Source organism: Bombus fervidus, chromosome 4 (genome assembly GCF_041682495.2).
Source record: "Bombus fervidus isolate BK054 chromosome 4, iyBomFerv1, whole genome shotgun sequence".
Classification (NCBI taxonomy): domain Eukaryota; kingdom Metazoa; phylum Arthropoda; class Insecta; order Hymenoptera; family Apidae; genus Bombus; species Bombus fervidus.
The window spans coordinates 5,350,418-5,363,332 of record NC_091520.1 but is presented as its reverse complement, the minus strand read 5'-3'; the positions used below and the strand labels follow the sequence as shown (position 1 = coordinate 5,363,332).

Here is a 12,915-nt window from a genome sequence, read left to right as displayed (position 1 = left end):
GCTCTCACCAATATGTCCTAACTGGTGATATTGAGAAGATGTATCGACAAATCCTAGCACTCCCAGAAGATAGGAAATATCAACAAATTCTTTGGCGCAATTCCAAGGGTGAGGTCGGAACATACCAGCTCAACGCCGTGACGTTCGGGTTATCAGCAGCCCCATACCTAGTCCTACGGAGCCTAAAATAGTTGACAGATGACGAGGGACATCGATTCCCGCGCGCGTCATCGGTTTTGAAGCGAGACTTCTACGTCGATGACACCGGAGCTGACACAAAGGAAAAGGTAGTGTCTATCAGAAAAGAACTTACTGAACTGCTCCGATCGGCCGGATTAAACGTCCGAGAATGGGCTTTCAACGACCAGGACATACTTCGAGAACTATCAGAAAAAGACAAAAATCGAAGATTACGAATTGTGAGTGTCTATTATTATAATCGTAACAGGAGTTTACGACTCCCGTTAACGCGCTTCCTCGCGATCGCGTCGCCCCGCGACTGGCAGAAAATACACCTATTACATTTTAAATCGATAGATATACGATAAAGACATTTCCGCATATATTGTACGTATAATGCGAAACATTTTGGAATTGCATTAACACTGTAATGGGGCATATTGGTAACATTTGATACTACTTTAAAAACATATATAAAAGTTACAAAGAGTTTACTGGAAACAAATATTTACCATGACATTTATCTATAGCTTGAATTGCTATCCTAAATAATAGTATAATAAATGTTACGCATAGTTCCACTAGATATTGGGATTCATTAATACGTATAATAGATAATTGACTATTTACCAAACCCTTTTTTTAGCTCTTACACATATTTTTACATTGGTTTCAAATTTTAGGGATATTGACATTCAAAATAGCGTGATTGAAATTTCAAAATGTTGCGTATAATATATTATTAATAAAATAAATATATATTATTAAAATAATAATATATTAATAAAAAACTTCTACAAGTGTTTAAATATTTTTATTTGTTTCTGTAAGCAGAAAAGAAACTGTTATTTTATTAATTGTTGAATTCGATAATACTCGTATCAGTATTATGAATTGAGATAATATTAGGACAGTTTTATCAAATTATTTTACACCATCAATCGTAATGATATTGATAAAACGATCATTCCAAATAACGTATCTAGTGTGATTAATTTAACGTAAAGGAGTCACCACAATGCATTGAACATCGATCCGTTGTTTATGTCGATCTCAACACTGTATAATATGAAACGCACAGTTTTATCACCTGAAATATACCAATATTTTTCCAGCAAATGCGCCGTAATTATTGAAGATAACACTATTAATGTTTAATACATTACTTCTGAAAAGCTTTCCATGTTCAACCGTATTAAATTACCAGCAGTTAAATAGCATGGAGTTAGACTTCGCCGCAACGCTAATAAATATAACGCTTGTGTTTTTGGATTCGTGTTGTACCATGGTGCCTCGTATCTACAAATTTCATTATAATCTATAAGTTAACATTATATTAATAGAAATTAACACCATACTAAATATAAACATTTCTGTCGTATGAACAACCATTCGAATGAAACGAAAATAAATTTGAAATTTTCTGTTTTCATAAGCCAATGGCAAATATGATTATTTTATTTTTATCTTAATTCTAAAAGCTATTATAAAGGACAATTTAAAAGATCATAAATAAATAAAAGAACTAGCAAATTGCTTAAGGACTTTAAATTATATATGTAGTCTAGTAAATAATAATATACGTAGTATAAGCATAATTTGTTCTTCTTTTGCATTGTTGATAATCCATGCAAGCAGTTGATAACACTACAAATAATGGAAGGAAATAAAGTTTTTGCTGAGAATTGTGGATCTTAATCGCCGAAATAAAAGTAAAGGAATACTAAAATTACACTTAGAATTTATATTAAAGTAGTTTTAGATTTATTTAATAAACGATTTGCAGGATCTTCGTCGATATACATTTGCTAATCAATTAAACTAATCTAGTCTAACACACAAAACTGTACATATCTCAATAGTTTTCATAATATGTATTATACTCACATTGCATCATAAATGTCATCAGACGAATTTACGATGAACTGTCCCTGCATCGTTAGACAGAACAGATGCAAGAACTGAATCATCAGAAAGCTGATAAATTTGTAAAAATCCACACATATTTCCATCGTAGCGATCTAATTTCAAACAATCGATAATCTATTGATGAATCATGTTCAAAGATATAAAGTCGATTAAAAGAAGCTTACCTGTGCCATCGTAATACTAACGCACAAGACTATTATGCCCATACACATAAAAAGGTATGTAACGTGTGTGCTCTCGATTTTCTCCAGAAACCTGTTTCACAAGTAAAATAAAAAAAAACGTTTCTCGGCAACAAAAATCTCCGAAAAAGAAGCGGGAAAATACATGATTAGAAATGGAAGCCAAATACCACGAATCGAAATGTAGTAATCATTTAAAAAATTATGAGAAGGTTAATTTTTGTTTAAATGGAAAACAATGATCGCTAAATATTCATGAGATTTATTAAAAACTGAAATTGTAAAAGATATCTATCTATTTCAATGTTGGCGATGGTTGGAAGTATAATTGAGTATTGAAAGTAACCAAAAACAATCTCTGTCATCTATAATGATTACCAGTAAAAAAAATAATTAAATCATTTATCGTGGTTATTCGTAACCAAAATCATTGAAAGTAAAATATGAATTCTTATACCATAAATTTTTCAATTTAGATTATAACATTTGTATTCGCTGGTTAATATGTACTGACATTATTGCCCGCTGGTGCCCCTGTATGGAGAAGCGTACTCTTTCATATGTCTCCTTCGCTTTATTTTCGGAATCCTTTGTATTGAAAGAAAGGTCGTTGATTGCATTTTTGTAGCGGTATCTAACAACATTGCAATTTATTCAATAAAATTCGGAAAATGGAAGAAATTTTTGATTTGCTTACCCTGTCACAGTCAACAATCCGCAAGCATGCTGCACAAGGACCATGTAACAAGTATCGCAACCTATGAATACGATGAGCACCACATATATAGAGAGGCCCAGATATATTTGAATATAATAATAATATTTGCGATCATCTTCGACAAAATAGTAAGCTGGTATAGTATATAACATTGGTGATGATGTGTTGTGTGGTTTCATCATGTGCACCAGACGCGCCGTCCATGGTAATTGTAAGAAAAGGAATGCGCATACGCACGCGTTTACTGAAAGCAAATGGTTGCTACCTTAATTCACTACGGGTGTTTATGTATATACGTACCTATTGTGGCAAAAACGTGTAGAAAGATGGAACCTAAACAAAGGTTTGTTTCATTCTCGAAATTGTAGAATAAATGCTATACTTTGAACAATTTTTACTTTTACATATGATGTTAATTTTGTATTTTAGCACCTTTAAATTTCCCATAAATGCATAAACATTCGCAGTCCATTAATTAAATTATAAAATGTAAAATAATGAACTCTATCGTGGACAAACGATACCTATTTCTATATCCCTTTCAAGTTTTTCATTTTCTAATTAAAATATTACAAAGCACCATCAGATTTCCATTTTTTGTGTGTTTTAACATTGAAAATTGGAACATTTTTTAATATTAACGTCTCAATTTTGCTTATGTATTTATTATGCAACCGCGGAGATTTGGTTGTTTATATATATAACTGTTAGCCAGATTGGTTCATGTGGTGGTCTAACGAGATTATCGACTAGAATTGCGATTGACTTTTTCAAGTACGTATATCGAATTACCAAAGTAGAACATCGCAAGCGTGCTCCCTCTATTAGCGTATGTGGTCATGATGGCAAATTCTTCTTTCAAACGATCGATTGCCCAGTCCTCGGACATGTCATTCAAAAGGGATTTGAGCTATAATATTTGTAAGGTTGGTGTGCAAACTAGAAGAATCTTGCCATGATTGGTAAATATTTGCTTACCTTCTTTGCGTTCAGAACATAGTTACCATGTTTTATGATCATGAGAAATCCCGCACCTATTAAGGACGACTGCTCTATCACAACTTCCAAACTGCCTATATGTATGACTCTCGCTACCTTGATTTAAAATCAATGGTCTATCCTTAATTATTTGTAAATAGTATTTGTATCTATTATTAATAAAGGCTATTATTAAGGAAATCGCGATAATACCATTTAAATTTTTTTAGTTTAGGAACCGGGCATTTGAATTTCAAACAAATTAAGTATTTTATAAGTATTTATTATTATTCATCATTTTATTAAAAGTAACAACTTTCTTTTTCAAATGAGATATTGGTATCAAAACAAAATTCGCAAAGTGTGAAGTTTCGGTAATGATTGCATTTAAGAGTTAATTATGTCTTCCTAAAATTATTTAAGCTTTTTTAAAATTGAAAGTTATATTTTAAATGTAAATGATTAGGACTATCCATGAATTTTATTTGCATTTCATATCGGTTAAAACAGAGGAGCAATGGGAGGTAGTTTACGTCAGTATCGTTGAATGTTTCATTATGATATTGTGTTGTGAATGTTAACGGATTGCGACATAAATTGATAGATGTGTACCTGTACAATGATAGACGATCCCATAGTAATATACACCATAGCCCATAAAATGAATTTTATTTTATTTTGATCTGGCCAAACCCCATTCAGTTTCGCGAATATTTTCGTTATCTTTAAGAATCGCGCCTCTAGTGTAGCTCTATTCATGATGAAAGTTCAGTCTCAACTAAGTGAACACTCGGAATTTCTGCAAATCATTACTGTCATACTGTAAATGGAACCTTTTAAAGTACATGAAAAATGTATCTACGATAAAGTGCTTCCATCCTTAACTCACAGTCAATCATACGTCACAAATGCAACGTATGTCTTCCATATATATCATGAATATTTAATCATTACATTTGGAGAAGGAATTAGCAACTATTCTCGTTATGCGTATGTATTACTTACATATATTCTGTTATAGATGTTGGAAACGAGAGATATTTAGATACACAATTGTACATCGACGACACAGAGTTTTCGAGATGATGTGAAAAGCGAAATAGTGTAATATAAGTTGCAACAGACCAACGAAGACAATGAATTAGTGAGTGTCTAATTGTTTTCATAAAGTTAATAATCGTAATTGTATTTTGTGATAAAAACAATACAATTCGTAATAAATTATGTTTCGTCATATTCTACAACCACTTTCATATAACAAATATTTTAATTAACTAACATCTCGCACAAATTATGTAATTTGCTTTATTTACGTTACGTTTCTGTTACGTCGTTTTCATTACCGTGTAATAAGAAACGGCTGCTTTGATGATCTGAAAACAAAAACTCCTCTCATACAAACGTACGTTTGAAGTGTTTAAAGCCAGTTTGGTAACAGATTGTTATGGCACGTCTGCGAAAGATCGTAAACTTAGTAGTATTAAATGTTAATAGAGGAGAATTAATATAACACTAGTACCTATAACGTACGAATTTTAGGTGGAAAAGCGTAACACGGCGATTTGTATTTACAAAAAACAGTTTTGTTAAATAAGAAGATGAGGGATCGGAAGATTGAAACAGATGACTGAAAATTGGAAACCGGTTCAGAGAATCAAATATTTTCAGCTTACTTAAGACAATCACAGCCAAGATACGAAAACATTAGTTTTTTGTGGATAAGTGAATTGATAACGTACCCAAAAATTTCATTATATTCGACACATTCGAGGAAGGTGTATTTGGATATAATTATTTTCAGTGGCCAAGTAGTTTCTGCATTGATAATTTGTACACGAATGTATACGAATTTATAGAATATTTAAAGGCGCAAAAATTTGTGAATCTAATCAGAGAACATGTATAAATACCCTAAATATAACCTAAATTGTGGTATTTGGTAGACGAAATAAATCTCTATCTAAATTTTATTTTTTGATTGCTTTGATAAAAATACGAATCTGCGCAAACAAACGAGCTCTAATTATAATTTGTCTGTATCGATAAATTAAGAGATCAGACTGTGAAAGATTCAATTTTTCTTGATTTTAGTACAGTCAAGTACTATTTTATATTTTAGGGTTAGCTAATTTACATAGCATCGTAATATATTCTTATTAATATTGAGTTTTTACTTACATAGAGTCATGAATATCCTTTAGTGTGTTTATTACAAAATGATCTTGACCTTAAGGCGCTTAAGCATAAGCGCGTGAAACAATTGAAGAAATAAAAGTATGTACTGAACTAATCATTTAATCGATATGGAAAATGTAGGTAAGGTTAATTGTGTCAAATAATATCGTACCAACCTGTAACAATGACATACAGATACATATTATCAGTATTTTCACAGAAATAAGCAAATAAATATGGTTTCAGTTAGTTTCAGATGTCTACGTTAAAGTGTGCAAATCAGTCTGTCAAAAATATTTATAAAACTGTAGCATCTTTCTTTCTTTGCATTCATCGTCTTCCACTAGATAAAATAAGAACCGAATTCAGCTGTGATACTTTAAACTTTAAACGAAACTGATCTGGTTAAAAACTTGTATAAGTTTCAACATTTTTTAAATACTTTATTGCGAAAGTATTTCTCTTTTTGCTGGATAATATATATTTACAAATCTTTGAATCACGATACTGATTTTAAAGAATGCGATGTGCTCTGATTTATTCATTGATGTTCCTATAGTTGAGTTCCAATACCTCCGCATCATTTTTCTAATGACCTGACATATCTTTGCTTACATTTCTGAATTGATATCTATAAGAATTGTCGATAATTATAATTTTTATTATATAATTATGTACTAACGACTAGGGCTAACGACTAGGAACACTCCAACAAATTTTGTATAGCAGCTTACATTATAAGACGGGGAGCATGAGGCGGGCATGGGTTTTCGGGCCGTAGGACCACGTCCCGGGAAACCCCGATAGATCTGATGCTCTCTTACAGTCGGGTGGCAGCTGGTCGGTGCCTCTGGCGCCCGTCAATTTTGCCGATCCGATGCGGAGAGTTTCGGAGAAGTTGGTGGGCCCATGCCTGTCAAGACCACTCACCTCACCTTCTTGTGGGGCCCCCCGACACCCTGCACCGGCTTTGACCGGGACAGGGTGCGAAAGAGTGAGTGGCACCAGGACGGACTTTGTTGATGACCGCGGCGACAACAATGACAAACATCATGGATTGCGACCAAAAAGCGAAAATGGTTTACGGTGCAGGGGAGGGATACCCCAGTACCGGCGCAGCGGTGGGTAGTCAAGTGGGCTCACCTGCGTCGTCATCTCACGACCACGGCTGTTCGGGGGTGGACCGCCAGGCCCCCGGATGTGTTTTCACGTCTGGTGAGGCGGGAGGCAATAGTACGGAGATTCATAAGGAACCTCCGAGAAGAATAACAAGAGCATCGCGGAGAACCACGGGCGGGGCGGACGGCGTCTTCCTCGCACCGGCCGCGCCGGTAAGGGAGCTAAGAGCGCGGACGAGGTCCGATGACGGGGATTCGGTCGCCTCTTCCGCGTCCCGGTCATCCCGGGGATCGATCGTCTCCGGGGGGAAGAGAAGGCGCATGATGACGCTGACCCCGGAGATTTCTGTGGATTTGGCGCTGGACATACGGATGAGCTCGGCGGCCGACATGAGCGCCGAGTTCACCAGGCAGGTGTCTAAGATCTTGCGGGTGGCGACGACAGCGCCGAACCTGAAGGGAGCAAGTGTCAAGGACCTAAAAAACGCGGCGGCCTACGTCGCCGCCGCATGGAGGGAGCTTAACCTACAGAGGGCTGAGGTGGTCCACAGCGGTAGCTCCACGGCCGCCAAGCTCGCGGAAGCAAGGCTGACCGCGTTGGAGGAGGAAAACGCGGCCTTGCGTAAGGAGAAAACGAGGCTGGCCGCTCGCACCCACGAGTGCCCGCGGTGCAACGGTCGGGCTATTGAGCCCGGCCACCCTCCGCGGGAGGGGAAACAAGAAGGCGCGCGTCTGGACGCCCTAGAGAAAAAGATGGGCGAACTCGGTCCCTCCATCATGAGGGCCATCGAGGAACGGTTCGGGGGCCGAAGACCGCGCAGCCCCGAACCTCGGCGCAAGGCGGACCAACCCGCTGTCCCACGCGTCACCCAAGCCACAATGCTCCCGAGGGAGCAGGAGGGTGGCGAATGGAGGGTGGTGGAAAGACGGCAGCGGAAGAAAAGGGCCGCAAGGAAGGAGGAGAAAAAAGAGAGAATGCCCGCTGCTCCTTCGTCGCGAGTAACGGGCGTACGGAAGACGGGCGTCGCACTGGTGGCTAAAAAAGGAACGGCGCAGGCGACAAAAACGGCCGGGCTCCCCCGCGCACCGCGTACGTCCGCGGTGACGTTGACTATCAACGAGGGGGCTAAGACTTCATACGCCGATGTTCTCGCGACGGCGCGACAGAAGGTCCCGCTTGCGGAGATCGGCGTCGAATCCCTCGGAATGAGGAAGTCGATGACCGGGGGTATAATTATCCGGCTCCCAGGCGACAGAGACAGAGGAAAGGCGTCGCGATTGGCGACGCGTCTGGCCGAGGTGCTGGATCCGGCCGCGGTGAGAGTAGCGGCCCCGAACAGGACGGCGGAGCTGAGGGTGGCCGGGATAGACATCTCGATCGCTAAGGAGGAGCTGCGGCAGGCGCTGGCCTCAACGGCGGGATGCGGCAGTGCGGAAGTGCGGGTCGGAGAGATCCGCACCACCAGATACGGCCTTGGGACTGCATGGGTAAGGTGCCCAGTGGCTGGAGCCCGGAAATTAGCCCGGGACGGGAAAGTAGCTCTGGGATGGTCCACGGCGAAGGTCACGGCTATCCCGAAGAGACCCTTGCAGTGCTTTAAATGCCTGGAGCTGGGGCACATGCGGGCAACCTGCACGTCCAACGTGGATCGCGGGCATCTGTGCTACAGGTGTGGCGGTAGCGGGCATCGTGCCAGGGGGTGTCCCGCCTCCGCGCCCAAGTGCCCGTTATGCGAGTCGCTGGGGGCGCCAGCCAACCACAGGATGTGCGGGGCGGCATGTGCTCCGCCGAGAACTAAGAGGAAGCCACCGATCCGTGAACCGACCGCGGAGGTAACGCAAGAGGGGAGCACCGTCGAACATCCAGCGGCAGATGGCCGGGAGGAGGCCATGGAGGTGATTGAGTGATTTTAACCGTCTCCTCCAATGCAACTTGGGCAGATCGAGAAGGGCGCATGACCTGCTCCTCCAGACTATCCGGGAGGGAGAGGTCGCCCTCGCGACAGTGGCCGAGCCGTATCGCGTCCCTGACGCTCCCAACTGGATCGGGGATTTGGACGGACTGACGGCCATAACTTGGACGCCGACCCTGGGCGCCAAAGGCGCCCAGCTTGACCGTGGCAGCGGCTACGTCGCGGTCGAATGGGCAGGAATAGCGGTGGTGGCGGTCTACGTCTCCCCCAACAGCGGCCTGGCCGCGTTCGGGGACTTTCTGGACGATGTCGGGGAATGCGTCAAAAGGTGCTTTCCCCGTCAGGTGCTGGTCCTCGGGGACTTCAACGCTCACTCGACGCAGTGGGGGAACTCCGCGACGAACGCCAGAGGAAGATGGCTGACAGACTGGGCTGCGGGACTCGGACTCCTGCTGGTAAACAAGGGTACGGCGAGCACCTGCGTGGCGTGGAGGGGGTCCTCCGTGGTCGACATCACGTGGGCCACCTCGAAGCTGTACCCGAGGATCCGTGACTGGAGAGTGGCCGAGGGAGTCGAGACCTTGTCCGATCACCTCTACATACTTATGGAGGTGGTCTCGGAGGACGTGGACGAAAATAACAACCAAGTCGCCCGAGGTGGTGCGAGCCGCTCCGGCCCGCAACCACCCAGATGGCGCCTGAAGGAGCGGGACAGGGAGATGTTGCGGGCGGCAGCCATCGTCTCGCCGTGGAGCTGGGACGCCCAAGGGACGACCAGCCTGGGAAGCGTCGACGAAGAGGCGGAGATCCTCCAAGGAAACATGAGCGCGGCGTGCGACGCCTCGATGCCGCGCTCCGTCCCGGGCGGTGGACGCAACCGCAGCGTTCACTGGTGGACGCCGGAGATAGCGGAATTGCGGGCGAGCTGCGTACGGGCACGCAGAAGATTCCTGAGGGCCCGTCGCCGTAGAAGGACGCGCGACGAGGAGGAGATCTCCCGCTGCTACGGGGTCTACAGAGAGGCGAGACGAACTCTGCAGCGGGAGATCAAGATCGCGAAGGCTCGGTCTTGGAAGGAGCTGATCGAGGCGGTTGAGTCAGACCCGTGGGGGCGGCCGTACAAGGTGGTAACGAAGAAGTTGCGACCCGCGGCCCCCTCGCTGACCGCCAACATGGATCCGGTACTGCTGGCCAGGGTCATCGGGACGCTGTTTCCGCGGCAGGACAGCGACGCGGGGCGGTCGGGATCGTCCCTCTCCTCCGGCGGGGGCGAGACGTCGTCAACAGCAGCGGTGGCGACGACGTCGACGGAGCGGAGCGAGGAGCTGCAGGTCACTCAGGAGGAGCTTCTCGCGGCGACTAAGAAGATGGCGTCCCGGGATGTGGCACCGGGTCCGGACGGAGTTCCGGGCCGAGTCTGGGCGGAGACGATGGAGGTGGTGGCCCCTCGCGTGCGGCATCTGTTTACCCGATGCCTGAGGGAGGGCATCTACCCGCGGATATGGCGGATGGCGAGATTGGTCCTGCTGCGAAAGGAGGGTCGTCCGCCGGAGTCGCCGTCAGCGTACAGGCCGATATGCCTGCTGGACGAGATCGGGAAGCTCCTCGAGAGGGTGATCGCCGCCCGTCTGGAGGCCCATATCTCGGGGCGGGTTCCCGGATGGCACGACAGTCAGTACGGCTTTCGCCGGGGTCGCTACACGGTGGATGCTGTGAAGCGGGTGAGGAGCATGGCGGAGGACATGGTTTCCCGCTACGGAACGGCGGTAGCGGTCTCCCTGGACGTCAGCAATGCCTTCAACTCTATCCCCTGGGCGAGGATAATGGAGGCTCTGCGACATTTCGAGGTGCCGGCGTACCTGGTTGAGGTCATCGGAGCCTACCTAAACGATAGGTGGATCACCTTCACTGGGAAGAACGGGGAAGAGAGAAGGCGCGTGGAGCGCGGCGTCCCGCAGGGTTCGGTGTTGGGACCAATCTTGTGGATCACGGCCTACGACTCCGTCCTTCGATGCCCGATGCCCCCGGGCACGGGCTTGGTCTGTTACGCCGACGATACCTTGGTACTAGCCGGGGGACGGTGGTGGAGTGAGACCGTGATTCTCGCGGAAGACGCTGTGGCATGCGCGGTGCACGCTATTCAGCGACTGGGATTGAACGTGTCGCCGGCCAAGTCGGAGGCCCTATGGTTCTTCGACCGCCGCCGCAGGGGATCCCCTCCCGATGGTTTGTCCGTGGCCATAAATGGCGAAGCGGTGCCGGTGAAGTGTCGTATGAGGTACCTGGGCCTCACCATCGACAGTCGGTGGACGTTCGGACCACATTTCGAGCTCCTGGTCCCGAGGGTGACGGCTGCAGCCAACGCCTTGTGCGGCCTTCTTCCGAATATAGGCGGAGCAGGGTCGGGAGTCCGCCGACTCTACGAGGGAGTGATCCGGTCCCGGGTCCTCTATGGGGCACCGGTGTGGGCCCAAGACCTGATGGCCAACCGTCGCAGTCGTACCCTGGTGAGGAGACTGCAAAGGACGATCGCTATCCGAATAGCCAGAGGATATCGAACAATATCCTACGAGTCGGCGACAGTGCTGGCGGCGTCCCCCCCGTTCGAGCTGCGGGCCCTCGAGCTCTGTCGGGTGCATGAACACCTGAGGGCACCGCCGTCGACGGTGGCGCTGTCGCTGGGCGGCCTCTCGGCCTCGAACGTCCGGGAAGAGGCAAAGCTGGAGATCTGGGAGCGGTGGCGCTCCCAGCTGATGGAGGAGGACGCCAGGCGGCCACACCGAGCCGTCCGCGCCGTGCTTCCCAATTGGGAGGCTTGGAGAGATCAAGGCGGGGTTCCGCTCACCTTCAGGACGACACAGATGCTCGCCGGACACGGGGTCTTCGGTGAGTACCTGCTGAAGATCGGGCGGGAGGTGACGTCCACCTGTCACCACTGCGGGGAAGAGGAGGACACGGCGCAGCACACGCTGGAGTTCTGTCCAGCGTGGGCGGAACCGCGGCGCGTCCTGCAGCTCGACATCGGCGAGAGGTTGGCTCCGGAAGCGGTCGTTGAGGCCATGCTCCGAGGGCCCCGGGAGTTCAACGCTGTCCGCGCCTACTGCGAGGAGGTTATGCAGAGAAAGGAGCGGGCAGAGAGGGACCGGAAGAGAAGAGCCGATCCCAGTAGATCATCGCATCAACGTCGCAGGGGCTCCGTACGACGCAGGGGCGCGGCGCCGCCGTCGCTGCCCCGGGTGCGCCAGATTAGGGGACGTGGCGCTAGGAGGAGTGGTTCCCCCTAGCTTCCCAACTCAAGCCGGAATGCCTCCCTAGACAACTACAACGGCAGGGAGATAGACGACGAGGCTGCACTCGGTAGTGATTCGCAAGAGACCCCGGGTGCACCTCCGAACGTCGGGATGACCACCGTGGGGTTTTAGTCGGTAGGAGTCCGACACTACACGGTCGTTGCTACGCAGCGCCGAGTGTCCATGAGGATTTCCCCACGATAAAAAAAAAAAAAAAAAAAAAAAAAAAAAAAAAAAAAAAAAAAAAGCTTACATTATAAGACACATATGATACGCAAGAAGCAACGTATGTATAACAAAATAATTAGTAAAAAATCAATAAAAACCATTTGATTTGTAGCAAATATCAGCAAGTAACTTAATGCTTATGATGAAAAAGAAACTGAATTTGCAATCCTTGTATGTCATAAATTTTCTTACCTTGTAACGGCT

The 12,915-nt window shown here is 45.8% G+C and overlaps 1 protein-coding gene across 1 annotated transcript; it reads right to left on the bottom strand.

Annotated features, from left to right (window-relative positions):
* Positions 1 to 989: 989 nt before the first annotated feature.
* Positions 990 to 4,759, bottom strand: LOC139986301 (uncharacterized). Its single transcript, XM_072001526.1, has 9 exons — positions 4,600 to 4,759; positions 3,988 to 4,104; positions 3,802 to 3,919; positions 2,989 to 3,253; positions 2,806 to 2,925; positions 2,274 to 2,364; positions 2,068 to 2,201; positions 1,347 to 1,479; positions 990 to 1,270 (listed from the first exon to the last, which is right to left on the bottom strand). The coding sequence occupies exons 1-9, from the start codon at positions 4,744 to 4,746 to the stop codon at positions 1,223 to 1,225; spliced, it is 1,173 nt and encodes a 390-aa protein (XP_071857627.1). The 5' UTR covers positions 4,747 to 4,759; the 3' UTR covers positions 990 to 1,222.
* Between the last annotated feature and the right edge of the window lie 8,156 nt (positions 4,760 to 12,915).